At 39.5% G+C, this 17,714-nt stretch overlaps 1 protein-coding gene across 2 annotated transcripts in view; it reads right to left on the minus strand.

Moving 5' to 3' along the window:
- The window catches only part of SLC16A10 (solute carrier family 16 member 10), a 125,419-nt gene that overhangs the window by 40,635 nt on the left and 67,070 nt on the right, over positions 1-17,714 (minus strand). For both annotated transcript variants that reach the window (XM_026511632.4, XM_026511633.4), the window contains exon 3: positions 16,669-17,131. In XM_026511632.4, the coding sequence (XP_026367417.1) occupies positions 16,669-17,131 (463 nt within the window). The remainder of the gene's footprint in view (positions 1-16,668; positions 17,132-17,714) is intronic.

Consider the following 17,714-nt stretch of genomic DNA (forward strand, 5'->3'; position numbering starts at 1 on the left):
GGGAAAGCTTTAGAAAGAATTCTGGTGGGGGGGCACCTGGGTGGCTCAGTCGTTAAGCGTCTGCCTTCAAGGCGTGATCCCGGCGTTCTGGGATCGAGCCCCACATCAGGCTCCTCCACTGGAAGTCTGCTTCTTCCTCTCCCATTCCCCCTGCTTGTGTTCCCTCTCTCACTGGCTGTCTCTATCTCTCTCAATAAATAAATAAAAAATCTTTAAAAAAAAAAAAAAAGAAAAGAAAAGAAAGAATTCTGGGCGCCTGGGTGGCTGAGTTGGTTAAGCATTCAGCTCTTTTCACTCAGGTCATGGTCTCAGGGTCATGAGATGGAGCCCCACATCAGGCTCCTTGCTCAGTGGGGAGTCTGCTTGAGATTCTCTCTCTCTCTCCCTCTGCCCCTCTCCATTCCACCCATGCCCCTGCACACATGTGCACACTCTAAAATATTTTTTAAAAAAGAATTTTAGGGCCACCTGGGTGGCTCAGTCGGTTAAGCATTTGCCTTCAGCTCAGGTCATGACCCCAGGTTCCTGGGATCGAGCCCCACATCGGGCTCCCTGCTCAGCACCTACCTATTTGCCTTTGAAATCTCTTAATGCCACCTTGGTTAAATAAGTTTTAAGTTTTGTAATGATCTGTAATCCTATTTAGGCATGTGCTTTATAACTTTGAGGGTTTTTTTAGACAAAATTCCCAAGATTCAAATTCTAAATGAAATCTTTTTCACTAACTGAGCTTGTTTATTTGGTATGTTAACTTAATTCAGAAGCTGGTATATTAATTTAACCCAGAACTTAGAAATTATATGAAATTCCTAAAGTTTTAATGTTTTGGTATAGGGTCACCACTTGACATTGTAATTATCAAAATGCTAGGTGTCACAGAAATAACTGGATTTCCTTGTCTGCTGCATTATAATGACCTCTTATGTCAGATTTTTAACCATGTCCATTTCTGAGGGTTTTTTTTTTTTTTGTCAAAGTTGTTCCGATGCTCTTGCAAAACGAGTTTTGTCTTCGAGGAGATTCATAAAAAGGACTTTTGAGGAATATAGGTTTTTGAGATCTTTAAAATCATAAAACTAAAATGGGTAAGAATTTCCAGAACTAACTAAAAAACCTGCATTCCAACTGAACAAGAATTAGTAAAATGGGACTAAGTGAACTGAGGAAGATCATTATAGTTTTTATGACTCTTGTTTAAAACATGGCTTAAAACATTGTTTAAAAAGCTGGTTCTCTAATGTTTACTCTTCCAGATTAAGGAAATGTTCTCTTAAAATATCTATGACTTCAATTAAGCATCTGCCTTCGGCTCAGGTCATGATCCCAGGGTCTTGGGATCAAGCTCTCTAAGTCGGGCTCCCTGCTCTGCAGGCAGTCTGCTTCTCCTCTGCCTGCCACTCCCCCAGCTTGTGCACTCTCTCTCTCTGTCAAATAAATAAATAAAATCTTTAAAAAATAAATCTATGACTTGCAGAGATTTGATAAAGTATTCCTTTGTGAACAAATGGAAACATTTAACTTTTCTCCCTACCTGAACCCTTTGAAATTCAAAAACTCTCACTCAGTATTCTTCCTCTCACGGCAATTATAGTTATTTGCGTAAGTTCAATAAGAATCTGTTCTCCTTATAACAGGACACCATCAGAAACATTGGTTATTTTACCAAGGCTTCGACTGGAATGTCACATTTGAGAGAGACATGCACAGCCTCCAATATGACTGAACAGCTCTAAGGAATAAGGCTCTTTACGGAGCCATGAAGCCCTTTGGAAATGTTGGCCTGCTACCTTGCTTACAGAGTTCTCAGCAGCCTTACCAGGTGAGTCAAGAATGTCACTTCCTGCCAGATACAATAACCTCAGGATATTTTGGGATCTCAAGAAGAGGAATTTGCCCAAATCTACAGGTATTGCAGGCATGTCTGACAGCACATATTTGGCTTGGCTTCTAGCCTAGAAAGGCTACTAAAAGTTCAATCTAGAGATTCCTTATAAAAAGTTCCAGCAAAACTCGATTTAAAGAATCTATATGATCAATCACTATTCTTACTGAGTTTACGTAAATAATTAGGCCAAGTTTTGTTTGGGGGTTTTTTGTATGTATGTATCTTTTTATTCTTATTTAAATTCAATTAACTAACATATAATGTATTACTAATTTCAGAGGTAGAGGTGATTCACCGGGCTTATAATTATTATTTTTTTATTTTTAAGATTTTATTTCAGAAAGAAAGCGAGAGAGAGAGAGTGCACGAGCAGGGGGATGGGCAGAGGGAGAAGCAGACTCCGCTGACCAAGGAGCCTGACACAGGGCTCAATCCTAGGACCCTGGGATAGCTCATGTATAGACAATCTTCATGTTTGTTATTCTGTGGGGATAATAACAGGACCCTATGAGCATATGATTATTTGAACAGCTGGAAAATGGGATGGATTCCCCAACAACTGTATAACTCAACTATCACTTTGACCAATCCTGTGTGGCTGGGAGGACAAAATCACTCCTTAAAAGCTGGAGTGTATCCCACTCCATGCAGTTAACCATGGACTTGTGGAGATAATAAACGGCCCCACTTTCCGTATGATTGGATTGGATGATGCACTTGGGGATGCCCATATCCCCAGACAAGTCTGCTCCCCTTGCCAGTGATTCTTCATAATTAGGATATTTGTTAAGCCTGGACCTCAAAGAAGACTTCTTGATGGTTTTATCCCTTAGCTGTATTTGTCCTAGGAGTCACCTCTATTGATGTAAAAGTCCAAGTAGAGGGTTTAGTCAAGCATAAAGTGGCCAACTTTAACTACGCCCAACATGCAGTCACTCACAAATTCAAAAGGTGGCCCTCTGAGACCAAATGGTCCTTGATATCCTGACTGCAGCTCAAGGAGAAACCTAAGCTTTATTAAAACAGAATGTTATATATATTCTCCAGATTTCCATAAAAATGTAACAGGGTTACTAGAAGACATGAATATTCAAATTGGTGCTTTAAACAATCCCTCTTCTCCTTTAATTGATTAAACTCCTGGACTAGAGGAAGATTTCATCAACTATCAAAGGTCTTTTATTTGGGCTTCTCTTTCTCATAATAACAATATTACTACTACTATTATTATTATCATTATTATTACTTTGTTGTCTTTTCTGAAGTCTCTCCACCCGATGTCAAGATTCCTTCACTGCCATAACTCCGAGCTGACAGATGATCTTTTCTACTCAGGGAGATTCATACATGCTGTTTACCTTGGATTCGGCCGCCTCTGCCTTTTATAATTCCTACATATAAGGACATTTCTGTGCCCCTCATTCAGCAGGAAGAAGCTCCTGAAGATGAGACCTCTGCCCAAATGCCAAAGATTTGTCATTGTCGATCTGTCAGGGGGGAATGTACAGTCCACTTTTAGGAAACAGGCTTGAGCAATGGAAACCTGAGGAGGTCACAAGGGCCCATAGCAACCACCGAACACCAAGCGGACCCAAAGAGGTTCATTAAGTGATCCATCTTGAGATAGCCAGAGGCCCTAACTGACCAATTACAACCAGGCACAGTTCCTAAGATTACCAAAAAAAAGGGAAAAGTCTGTAAGTTCCACACTCCCTCACTCTGCCCTATAACTGTGGCCCCTCACCACCACCTCGTCATAGACAGTCCCTCCTTTGCTGTCCTGCTGCTGCTCCCTTGCAATGTATTCAATAAACGTCTATCTCCTTTGTTCTGCCTTGGGTGAATTCTTTCATACCCGTGCCACCAGCCCCCACCCAGTTGGGATGCCCCGCATTTGGTGGCCCCCCATCCAACTGGAACGCCCCACATCAACTTTTAAAATATATATGATTTAATTAAAAAATATTTCTTTTATTTCTTCTTCTATAAAGGCATTATTTTCATTGAATTATGTGTTTGGGTAGCTTGTGTGATCTAGGTATTTTATTTCAGGAGAGAAAAGGAGGTCCTGGGTCTGACACACTGTTCTAGATATGTGACAGGGTTGCTGTGAAGGTAAACGGGATGCAGAGCTCAGAAAGCACCTCACGAGGATGAGGTGGGACAGGGACAGTAGGACTGAGTAATCCTGACCCCAGGATCCAGTGTCCTACAAACTGAAGAGCAGGAGCAAAGCAACGTCTGGCAAGGAACTGTGAAAAGTCCCTGAGGCAGCTCCTGAGGAGTAAGCAACAGAACAGAAAACCATGTGTTCGTGTAAAAAGAGATACAGTGAAGTAGTCACAGACGCACTTGACTTATGTTGAGGTTATTAAAATGTTTCATAAATTTGATAATCAATATACGGTGATGTTTTAAACTCGACAGACGTGTGTGAGGGTCAAGAGAGGCATGGCCAATCCGTTAGCCTGCTTGCTGGGCTGTGGTCACCCTCAGTCATCCCAATCTTCTGGACGCAGCTAGAAGGCACAAGGCACAAGAGGTACCATCTCACCTCAACACTCATACCTCAACGCCATGTACCTCTTACCACTGGATTTCCCTATCTTTAAATTACTCCACACTGAAACTAGACAAGGGTATTTTATTCCTATTATTTAAACCATACCCTCACACTGTATGTGTGTGACCAGAGAAAGTCTCTAAACCAACTAATGTCTCTCCCTATATGAGGGAGATAAAACTGTTCTTACCTTCAGGGTTTATTATACTGAAGAGCAAAAGAAAAAAGAACTTAAAGAACATAAAGTGCTATTAGAATGAGAATAGTCACAAGTAGAGAAATTAGTAGAACACATACTTCAGCGATTCAACCAACCTACAAACTCAGGGTGAAACTGGCCAAAAAATATTTTGAGTGCCTTGCACAGGCCAGGTGCTAGGGATGGAGCAAAGGAAAGGGGGCTCTGTCCCTACCTTTTGACACATCCAGTCTACTTTACCCACTTATTTTTTACCATTTCCTGAGGTGTCATGACAATTCCCACACAAAACTCCCCAATATATTTTGTAGAAAAATCCACAGTTTTCACCAGCCTTTCCCATACTTACATTGAATATATTATATAGTATAAGCGCCTGACAAAAATACACTATTGCTGGTTTCAGCTGAAGTTTGAAAGATGTCTGTGGATTTCTTTCTCCCCCATAAATTCAAAATCTCTTAGCAGTTTGGGGCCTATATTCTAGGGATAATTTTCATGACTAAATAAACCATGTATCACTTCTAAAAGCTACTACTGAATTATCTACAAATATTTATTTTTGTCTAAATACAATTTGGAACATATGACAACTTACTGCCTTACTAAAAGCAGCAGCTCCGTTTTAGTTAACTTATTTGCAAATGATCAGTTTTCTAGGCTTCTTATGTATTATGTCCTGTCCTATCAAATTCCTATGTCAGTATATTACACTTTGAAGGAGGAAAACAAAACAAAACAAAAACCCCAACTAGCTTGTTTCGATGAGTGTTCCGTAGCTATTTAACTTCCACCATTAATGAATCATAAGTGGCCAGAAGTAAAGATCCTTATTCATCTTAAGTAGGAGAACACTGGTGAATACTGCCTGAAGCACAAAACTGATGAATGGGCAAATTTTCACTAACCTGAGCAGTCAAACTGCCGCAGATGTTGAGATCTGCAGGAAAATAAATGCAAGGTTAGAAAAGCAAGAAAAGCACAGACACTACTGGAAAAAAAATCTGAACAAAGTGGGGATAAGGTGAGGGAGAGAAGAGGTCTAACCATTAACGTAATAACCACATGACAACTGAGGAAGCCTAGTGTATTTTTAGAAGATATAAGTAGTAAGTAAAGTATCTGAAAAAAAAAAAAAGCAATGTTTGGGCCCGATGCAAGAATTTTAAATTTTCAACATGCAGATTTCAATACACCAGATAAAAATAAGTTGGATAAAAAATTCATCAACTGTTGGCTGGCCTTATAGATAGAAACTAGAGAGGTTCTTGGTCATAGGCGTCCCAAGGGCAACAGGAAGCAGTCTTATTTTTAATATCTTCCACATATCTAATTCTGCCCTTCACCAATACAATGCACTTACTGTCACCTCCTCAAAGAGGTTGTCCCTGACTTACCAAACTGAAGTGACCTTCCATCGCATTTTATTTTCTTCAAAGAAAATATCACTATTTGAAAACTACCTTGCTTCCTTATTTACAAGCTCTGTGAGAGCAGAGATTATATCTATTCTCACCACTGCATCCCCACACCTACAAAGCTAATGGCATCCAACAGGTACTCAGTGAATATCTGTCAAATGAATGAATGCTTGAATCTGTTCGAGTGAGTAGTCATTAGAGGAAGACACGCACACGCAAGGAAAAAAACATCAGAATAATGGGAATAACCCATTCTAATTCTAGTGACAACCCTGCCACTTACTGTGCAAGCTTGAGCAAAATAAAACCTCTCCAAATTTCAAGGTTCTTAATCTACTCAGTGTTAGTGCTGCTTTCCTCATAAAAGGTTGCTACGAGAATTGAATCAAAAAATGTGTGAAACGGGCTCCTGGGTGGCTCAGTTGGTTAAGCATCTGCCTTCAGCTCAGGTCATGATCCCAGGGTCCCAGGATCAAGCACCACATCAGGCTCCCTGCTCAGTGGGGAGCCTGCTTCTCCTTCTCCCTCCACCCCTCCACCCCGTCTCGTGCTCTCTGTGCTCTCTCTCTCAAATAAATAAATAAAATCTTAAAAAAAAATGTATGAAACAAACTGAGGGTTGCTGGAGGGGAAGTGGGTGGGGGGATGGGGTAATGGGGTGATAGGCATTAAGGAGATGTAATGAGTACTAAGTGCTATATGCAACTGATGAATCACTAAATTCTAACCCTGACACTGATAATAATAATAATAATAATAATAATAATAATAAAATAATAATGTATGTGTGTGGGGTGCCTGGGCTGGCTCAGTTGATAAAATATATGACTCCTGATCTTGGGATTTTGAGTTCAAGCCCCCCATTGAGTGTAGAGATTTAAAAAAATGTACGTGTGAAATAAATACCTGCATATCCTTTTTGGAATTTTGCTGGGAAAGGAAAATGAATGAGATAAAATGAATGAACCAATAAATAAATGAATGAAACATTTCCAGACCGCATAACAACAAAAAACCCTGCAAGAAATGTATGTAGGTGTTATACATGTGTATATAAGCAACACAGTGAATCTCAATGGATGAATCCTGATATTTAAATTAATCCACTATACAAAGAAATATCCTTGTGTCAAAGAAATTTATAAGCCTATTTTTATTTTTATTTTTTTATTTTTTTTTTATTTAATAATGATTTTTTATTATATTATGTTAGTCACCATACAGTACATCCCCGGTTTTCGATGTAATATAAGCCTATTTTTAAATGAAAAATAGAAAAATAAAATAAAAATTACACTTGACTCTTGAACAACATGGGTGTGAACTGTGTGGGTCCACTTACACAGTTTTTTTCAATGTGTACAGTATAGTACAGTAAATGTATTTTCTTATATTTTTAAAACTTCCACTTATTAAGCAATCTCTACACCCAACATGGGGCTCGAACTCATAATCCCGAGATCAAGAGTCACATGCTTTACCAACTAAGCCAGCCAGGCACCCCTCTCTTTTAATCTTAACATTTTATTTTCTCTAGCTTACTTTACTCTAAGAACACAGTATATGATATATATATAACATACAAAATACGTCTTAACTGACTATTTATTATCAGTAAGGCTTCCTGTCAACAGCAGGCCATTAGTATTTAAGTTTAGAGAAGTCAAAAGTTATGGGCAGACTTCTGACTGCATGAGGGTCCAGTGCCCCTAACCACTGCATTTTTCAAGGGTGAACCGTATTTAAATTAGAAAATTTGGTGAAAAAACAATGTGATTACGCTTTATTCTGCAAAGTACCAAAACATTCTGCATTAGCTAATAAATGTCAAAGTAACAATCAACATAATTAGAATAAACCAAAACCAAGAAGAAAAAAGAAGGGAGGAAATGAAACCATTAGCCCCTAGTATTTAGTCTCCAGTGTTTAGCCTCTAGACTAAAAATGAAATTTAAATGTTAACTCAATATTGGGTTTAATCTGATTACAGAGTAAGTAAGACTGACAGGAAACTCTTCAGACTATACAGTTCTATCCTAAATCAAATTTAAAATATTTCCAAAGCATGGCAACCGTCCTCCCCAAGGCTGGGGGTGTTTCATGGACGTCAAGGCTTTTCTCCCCTAAGAACCTGATTGTGATCAGTGAGAAATGCAGCAGGAGAGATCAGCTCAGCAGCCCAGCAGCCCAGTTCTGGCCCAACGCACAATAACCCTTGGTTTACAAGGATCCTACTAGGAGGCCTGCATTCTCAGGGGCACAACAACCCTGACCCTGAGCTCCAAATAGGTCCACAAAAGAAAGACAACAAAGCCAGTTTAACTGCTACTGGCATCTCTCAAGAACTGGAATGTGTCAAAATGGCAAAGCAACCCCTGACTAGGAAATGAATCCTAGGAGTTGACTAGGGTTATGTTACATGAGAAAACTATTGTGTTCCTCTAAGAATTCTGTTTCTACTACGTACGCATTTACATTTTAGGCTACGATAAGCTTCCATTTATTTCCCATGGATATTCTCGATTATGCTGGTTCTACTGCTTCTTTAACTATGTGCTGCAACCAACTTAACACTTGTGCCTTTACTAGTCTAATAAAAAAAAAAAAGTGCAGTTAAATCACCCGTATAATCCCTTTCAACTCCTAAATTACTGTTATATCTTTGCAGGTATGTAAATATTTTATTTAAAAGCCACACTCTAAAGAGGAGCCGGGCTCAAGCCCCAGCTATCCCAGGTGTGAGCCTTGCATCGTGCCGATCTCGCGGTGTGGCCCCAAGACACCAATGAAAGGTAATGTTTGTGGGAGCTTCTTGTAAACTACGTGTTAATAAAAATGTGGGAGGTCAACAGACGTTACATCTATTTAAAAGAAACGGGTAGTTTAAAACGAACCCTTGCGTGGCTGTGAGACCCGGCTGCAGGGTCTGAAACCACGCGTGGAGCTTTGGATGCGGCAGCTGTTCTCGCCGTGTTACTCCGAGAATGAATCAGTTCAATCTGACACGGATGCAGACATGGCTGGATTGCATAACTGCACACCAGCTGTCCATGTTTGCAATTCTGCCTCCAAACGGTAGGCACTACCTACCATAACCTGAGCTTTTCTCCCATTTGTTACAAGGCAATATAAACTTCCTGACTACAAGTGAGCTGCCAACGGGTAGCTGAAGGGAGAAAACTAGATACAGATAATGGGAACAAAAAGCAGGAAAAGCACAGGGGAAAATGGACAGTGGCACGGGCAGTCTGGGGGCTAATATGTAAGAGATGTGCAGCCGTCAAACGTTCTTTGGGTGCTAAAGACTCTTCCCTGCAGGACAATTATATAACTTGGGCCTGTTTCGTCTTATACTCTGTAATCCTTGGAGCTAGTGTCTGCAAGGGCTTCTCCAAAGAGATGCTCCAGAACTTGAAGGTAAGGGTAAACTAGCAGAAGTGCACTCTCAGTGCATCGGACAGCACTCTCCACCTTCACAACCACCTGATAAATATGAGGTAAAGCCAATGTCCAAGCACGGCCTCGTAAAGGGAAGATTCTTCTATTCCTATTCCTCTCCTATCATAGTAACTTATTTTCTAATGGATATGAAAATCACAGTAGGACCCCTACCAGCTAATTTAGGTTCTTCAAACTTCAACAAACTTTATGCTAATCCAAGCATCTGAGGGATAAGCAAATACCCACATAACAGTTAAATTCTGAAATTATTCAAAAGTATACTTTAACAAATAAAACCTGAGAAACTTAAAAACAAAACAAAAAAACCTGGTGAAATTTACACATTAACAAGAGAGAAGGAACAACTTTCCAACACAAGGACTTCTCAGGACACTAATGATCTATCGGTGGTCTCAGTTTATATGTAACTCTAAAATATAAGTAATTTATTTTCCCCCCTTTTCCTATAATAGTACTTATGTTAACCAAATATACGACAGATCTTGCTAAAAATTTTTACATTTGTCCATTTTTTCTTCTGCTATGCTTAATGTTTATTATAGAAATCAAACCCCAATATAAGACTATGTATATTCTATGTTCTGCTTGTCACAGACTGTGAAACGTGATTCAGTTTTCTCACACTCACAACATGCTAGAAATCAGAACAGGAGATGAAGGGGCTAAAAATATGGTTACATGACATCCTCATTCACATTACATTAGAACAGAAGCCCATTTCCTCCACAGTCCTCTCCATGGCTGCGCAGAGGCTCTCAGTGCTGGGATGGTCCCACACCGCCTCTTCTTAATTCTGAGAATGGAAGGGAAACTTGCAAGGCAAAGAAAACTTTGCCTGATAACAGGCAGCACTCCATCAGTGAAGTGACTTGACGAAGGAACAGCAGACTCTTTCGTAAAAAGAACATGAGACTCAGAGTCCAACACCTGCGCTCAAATCCTAGCTCTGAGCATAACTCAGCAAGTGACCTTGAACCAGCATAATTTAGCAGAGTCATTTCCTTAGCCCTAAGTTTGTAGTTATTTATTATACTTGATACACTCATTCTTGTGATGGTTACATGAGATTTTGTGAAAATGATTGACATATTATAGATTCTTGACAAATGTTACCTGAATCTCCCCAAGGAAGCCACAAATTGATGAAAACATGTATGCTGTTCCCATTTGCATGGCTCAGCACTCTGAGCTCTGGCTTGGAGTAGATTCCTGCTTTCACAATATGAACAGAGGGGCCCTGACCGGTGAGGCCTAACAGTGACGTTCCTGTACTGACCCATGAGAGCATGTCGCATTAGTCAAAGCTATAAATCAAAGCTATATATAGGTACTACATGCCTCATTTATTGGCATGTTTGTCTCAAAATTTCAGTTCTAGTTTAAAAATACAACTTCTTTGTTCCCAATTACAACTGGACTTGGTGTCCACTTAATTGCCCTGTCAGCAGGCAAATGATCGGGTCTTTAATCATCACATCAGATAAATGGGTCTTTCTACCAGATCAAAGTTTCTTTTGAGAACAATCACTTCCTGACACAAAACTGACACATTCCTGTCTTATCACACAGTTTTTGAAAGCAGGCTAATAAACACATATACTGCAGATTACAACACGAGTCAGTCATCTTCTCTTTGATAAAGAACTATGTGGGTCTAAAGCTTAAAAACTAAAATTCGATCCAACTACCGTATGTTCTAGAATCAAAGAACACAGGTACTTAACAGCTGCTTTTCAAGCTGAGTAGTGATGAAGAAATGTGAAAGTAATTGAAACTAAATCGTCACCCTGGTATTGAGGATGGAGAACTTCATGTCACTGAGCCAAGTTAAACTATCATTGTCGTTCCTAGGCGTTTATCAGTCATCTGACTGATGTGGTCCTGGGCCTACCAAAGCAGACTTTTAGTCAGGCTATGGCTCCTGAATCCTACCCTACTCTTACACACACCACCCAAGGCTCTTTGAGATTTTCCGTTACTATCCAGTAGGGCAGACACCAACTATCTAGCTTTCCTAATTAATGGGGACGGCCACCAAGTGTTCCTATTTCCTCCTTCCCTATACTTACAATAGTGACAGAGACACAGAAATTTCTATTTATCAAGTGACAATTTCAACATACACATATAAAGGTGTGGGTCAAAGCAAAACACATCAATTCTTTTCTCCATTAACAGATGGCATTAGTGTTAATTATTCTGAGGTTTGCTGAGTTTGAGTTATTAACTGTTTAATGAATATGATACCATCAGGTCCTATAAAATGTGAAAAATGTACAAATGTATAAAATGTCAAAAATCGGGGCACCTGGGTGGCACAGCGGTTAAGCATCTGCCTTTGGTTCAGGGCGTGATCCCAGAGTTATGGGATCGAGCCCCACATCAGGCTCCTCCGCTATGAGCCTGCTTCTTCCTCTCCCACTCCCCCTGCTTGTGTTCCCTCTCTCGCTAGCTGTCTCTATCTCTGTCAAATAAATAAATAAAATCTTTTTTAAAAATGTAAAAAATCATTATGGCATTAAACAGAATTTTAAAGACTGAAATGGTGAGAAAATGAATACTGCTTATATAGTGTTGCTTTAGACTTACCCATATATATTTAGTCATTGAACAAATACTTGAGGACCCACTGTGCACTAGGCATTGTGCTACGTGTTTGGGATCTCTCACTGAACAAAATAAAAAGATCCTTAGCCTCATTAGGTTTATATTCTGGCAGAGATAAACATACAGATAGCAAGTAATAATCATAATAAATAAATTATGTTAGAAGGTATTAGGTGCTATGGAAAAAGACAAAGCAGTGTGAGGGGCTTTGGGAATGCTGTGTAGGGGAGAGGGAAGAAGGGAGTTTTAGCCAGGTAGTCAGGGTATGCCTCATTAAAAGGTGAATAGCGGGGTGCCTGGCTGGCTCAGTCAGAGGAGCGTGCAACTCTTGATCTTGGGGTCGTGGGGTTCAAGCCCCATGTTGTGTGTAGAGATTATTTAAAAATAAAATCTTTTAAAAAGTGAATAGCAAAAAGGACAGTGTGGCAGGAGCAGAGTGAGCAAGGGAGGCAATGACAGAAGATAAGATCAGACAGGGAAGAGGGGCCAGATCATGGAGTACCTTACAGACATGGTTTTTACTCTCAGAAAAATGGAGAGCCAATGAAGGATTTTGAGCAGAGTAACTCATGTGTTGAAAGAACACTGGTGGCTTCTGTGTAGAGAATAGACCGCAGTGGGCAGGGAAGTTAGCAGGGAGACCAGTTATGAGGCAAGTGCAGGGATCTGGGCTAGGGACGATGGTAGCCTGGTCTATGGGGTAGTAGTGAGGATGATGAAGGGTGGTCAGATCCCGGATATATTTTGAAAGAAAAACCACCAGAATTTCCCAGGATCAGGAGTGTGGTATGAAATAAAGAAGAGCCAAGGATGAACCAAGGTTTTGGGCCTGATCATGCAGAAGGATGAAACTGCCATCTCCTGAGATAGGGATGGCTGGAGGCAGAGCAGGTTTGGAAGGGGTAAGACCAGGACTTCAGGGTTGGACATGTTAAATCTGAAATACCTAGCAGTCATGTAAGTGGGGATATTAAGTAGGCAGTTGGTTCTGAAAGTCTAGTAGAGAATTTAGGAAAGGTGTCTGGGGGAGAAATACAAATTTAGAGTCACTGGCTTATATACAATGTTTGAACTCAGGAGACTGGATGAAACCACCAGCGGAATGAGTAGATACAAAAATCAGGGAGAAGCCCTAGGACACACTGATATTAAGGGTCAGGGTAAAAAAGGAACCAGCAAAAATACGACAGAGTAATGGAGAGGTAGGAGGGAAACTAAGAGAGTCTTATGTTTCTGGAAGCCAATGAAGAAAAACTGGATAAGGAGAAGTCATAAATATGTAGTCCAGAAACAAAGCAAAACAACTCTCAGGCAAAAGGGGCAGATATTCAAAACTGAAGCAGCTGCCACTAACAATGGTTATTTAGAAAGTCAGGCCTCACCTAAATTGATCTATAAGATTTGTAGCCTCACAATGGAGATTATAAGTGGGTAGGCCTAAAGAGAGATGATTTGACAGCTTTTAGGAAGCAATATGATTCTTCATCTTTAAAAGTCAACTACTAAAAGCTAAAACCTCCAACCCTGCCTTAAGAGCAAGACTGACACAAAGCAGACATATTCTCTCTCAAATCATCATGTACAGTCTAACAGGTAAAAATCCTAGAATGTTTAACTTAACCACTTCATTGTATTTACGAATCTTCAAAGACGACCTAGATAAATTAGTTCCCTAGTTGATTAAGAATCTGAATTTAACACCAAATCTCATGCTCAAGGCCCAACTCCTGCAATCCTGTGAAGCTTTTACTAACCACTTTTCCAAATGGGTATCATCTTTCTCCTTTGACTCTTCTATAGCCCTCACTTAAAAACCACTCAATTGGCAATCACATGGTCTTTAAATTAAAATAATTCTCGTTTTAATACCAGAACTGGATAGATGCTTTACATACAATTTCTGTAATCCTTACACCAACTCTACAAAGTCTATTTTATAGAAGAGGAAACTGATTCTTACAGACATTACTCAAGGTCATGCAACTAGTCAGTGACAAAACCCAGATCTGTCTTACTGCAGAGCCCTTACCATTACCCAATATGCAACACTGACTCTGGAATAAAAGTGCCACACCAATATTTACCAATCACCATTTCTGTGACCCTGGGCAAGTTTTTAAGTCTCTCAGTTCCTCAGTCTTTTAATCAGTGAAATGAAGATGTTACATCACAAGTATTTCATTGCTGTGAAGATTAAATAAGATAATATATGTAAAAATTACCAACTATAACAGCTTTTATTATTACATTTACTAGATTTTATGCTCCTTCGACAGGTTCTTACACCTCCCATGTGTATTCCCTTCAACACCCAATAAAGGGTTTAATAGGAATTGAACATCATCTACTTGTGTTTGGAGATGACAGGAGACACCTTTTCCTCCTCTAAGGGGAAGCTTGGATCCATGAAGCCTGGATTAAGTCAATACCCACGATCCAAATCTTTATTTACAACACAGTGACAAACTCCAGGCACCCATCAAACACGAGATTTAAACAGCTCACGTAGCATTTAACTGTCTGGTGTTTCCTCTCCGACATGGCTTTTAGTGCTATACCAGTTTGACAAAGAGAAAATCACAAGTGAAAAATAACAACACATTTGTAGGAAAACATGCCTAGAAGGAGGGAAAGCAGAAAAAAGACCTGGTTTGTTATCAGAGTTAACAGAGACCTTATTGTTCTGTGTACTATCTGATTTACAGCCTCCTGATGACAATAATATCTACGATACTGTCTAACTCATCCCACTTTATGAAATTTATTTACTTTAAGAAGACGACGACCAATAACATATTTATTAAATTTCCTTAGGCATACTCATTTCACTTCACATCTTTGAATGGGAACAGGAAGTCACTTAACATCTTTGCTAATGATGGATCTGTTTTCCAGTCTGCGCAATGTGGGCTGATATTGTTTATTTTGCCTACTTCACAGGTTTTTTTGTGAAGGTCAGATGAAATAATATATGTGAAATTATTTTACAAATTATAAATATGTTACCAGAAATAACTAGACAGTCACCTACCACTTGTCCTTAGGTAAATGTCTGGTATTAACAAAACCGAGATACTGATTTCTCTGCATGTGCTCACTTTGTAGTACCAAAGAAAAATTTTTTAAAAAATCTTCTCATCTTCGAGAAGGACACCACAAATGTTTTAACCATAAAAGCTACAGAAAAGATAGTTGATAAAGTAGGCCCTTCCACAAGGGATCTATATTCCAACAAAAAATAGTTTCAGATGGTTTAGATATGCCTTCCTAAAAGTGTGAAAATGGACTATCAGGTGAAGATGTAGCCACACACTACATATGTGACAGGGGTCACATACTAGGTCATTTGACCCAGTACCTCACTCTCTGCAATATGCCAGGTAACTCAGATTACTAAAAACTAGTCCTTCTTCCTGCCTCACATTGGTCATCCCAGTTGCTTCTTCAACACTTGTGGCAAAATAAGAATAAGAGGAATTGAGAAAACAAAATTATTCTTAGATCCAGGACTGCTTATCACTTCTCTTCCTGTTCCTTGACTTAATTCCTTTCTGAACTAAGCATAGGAACCCACCAAGAGTTGATGACATAGTTTACTAGCTGACTCCTTGAGCCCAGAACTCCCTGAGCTGTTACCAACTTCCACCAAAACTTTAAAGAAACATTGCATGAATGTCCAAAAGTAGACTGAAAGCTATAAAGACCCAAGTCCATACAACAGTTTACAGATAAAAGTGTGTCCTCGCATCATTTTTATCATTTATCAGCCACCTTGAACTAGAAATACATTTTTAGCCACAACAGTAAGAAAAAAGGAAGAAACATAATAAGCACTTTGAGCAAATTTTGCTGGGGGCAAATACTTCAGATACTGCTAATTCTTGTTTCAGTACCAAGAGGCTTAAATTTGCCTTTGGGATAGAAGTGAACAATATAAATTGCTTGAGCACTTGAATTCTTAATTTCCTGTGAAATCTTGTTCTCCCCACATTTGGAACTTGCTAACATTTCTCTCATTTCAATAATCCTCTGAAAAGAATTCCCATTTTCCCAGAAGTATCCCCTAAGTAGATGTAATGCTTCTTTGTGTCAAGGCCATTGGCTTTTACAGTTTACCTAATTTCTGTACCCTTTTGCCAAAAAATAATTTATTGATGTTGGCAAAATCACTGCACCATCTTTGTCCCTGATTATGATTTGTAAGCTACTTAAAGAAAATGTGACCTATTAAGTTTTTGTATTGATGACATCTGTTCTAGTATTTTATTCAGCCTTCCTTTTTTTTTTAATTTTTAAAAGTTGTTTCTGTTTATTTAGGTTTGGCAATTTTTAAAATACCAAAGCACACCACGAAACGTACCCTCTGTTTAATGGTCTGATGGATGTGTTGACCTTGTCTTAAGGGACCCTGAATTACAACCAGGTTAATGTTTAAGGCCAACTTCAGTGTGATCTGTCTTGCTTTTCTAGGAACTTTTCCTGTATGAAATAATAATATGCATTACCAGCGAAGCCAAAGAAGCATACTCACCAAGTGAACATAAGGCACAAAGTATCCAAAAAGTGCAAGTGGTATTCCAACCGCCCAGACCGCATAAGCTGTCACCTTGAAGATGGCAAAATTGAAAATTTTTGTTGGAGGACTAAACTTCCTCCTGGAAAAGAGGGAGAATCTGTTGCCTCCTTTGGTTCCACTCTCTTTATCTTTGGCATTTGAAACAAGAGGTCGGTAAGTAAAGCTAGCCAGAAAGAGAACAAACATGAAGGCGCAGAGGACCCTCAGTGTGTAGAAGAGGCCCACGCTGTCAGTCAGAACCCTTAAGAGGAAAGGCAGCAACACTGTGAAGATGCTGCTGCCGGCGGTGACAATGCCATTCACCAGTCCAAGGCGCTTCTTGAAATAGTGTCCCAAAATGACCAATGAAGGCTGGTAGGCAAAGGAGCAGCCACAGGCAAAGAGGACTCCATAGGTAAGGTACAGAGGCTCGATGGAACTGTGTAGAGATGAAGAAGATGGAGAGCAGCTTTCATTATTTGTACCGAGTGCTTGGTAGAATAAAACCTCACAGTGAAGTGGGTTTTAGTTCATCGACATCTTTTATACAAATAAAGACTTACCAAAAAGAGGAGAAAAACTTAATACATCAAGAATCTGACACTAAAAATATTTTAATTTAACTTGAATGGATAATAAAATGCCTCAAGTATGTGAAAAATGACAAGTAAGGCCATCTGTGATTTTGTTCCTCTTCCTCTTTCCACGGCTTTCAGGTGAACCAAGCAGCACTCGGTAAGACCTGCTGTGCTCGCCACCACTCAGAAAGGGCAGTGCCGGGAAGGGCTTCAGTGACACTGACAGTGATTAAACTCACAAACAAAAAACCTCGTCTCCATAAAAGTTTTGAAAAATTATAATTTTACAATGAAAACTCATTATTTTATTGAGATTTCCCAGGCACTTACTAAGCAATCTATTCAAAGGAAAAGGTGCATTTGAAAATTTCTCCCCAAGGTTATGTCAGAAACATTTGCACAGAAAAGCAGTTGTACCTCATTTTTTTTTGGCCTAAGGGCTGT

Source organism: Ursus arctos, unplaced genomic scaffold (genome assembly GCF_023065955.2).
Source record: "Ursus arctos isolate Adak ecotype North America unplaced genomic scaffold, UrsArc2.0 scaffold_13, whole genome shotgun sequence".
Taxonomy (NCBI): Eukaryota; Metazoa; Chordata; class Mammalia; order Carnivora; family Ursidae; genus Ursus; species Ursus arctos.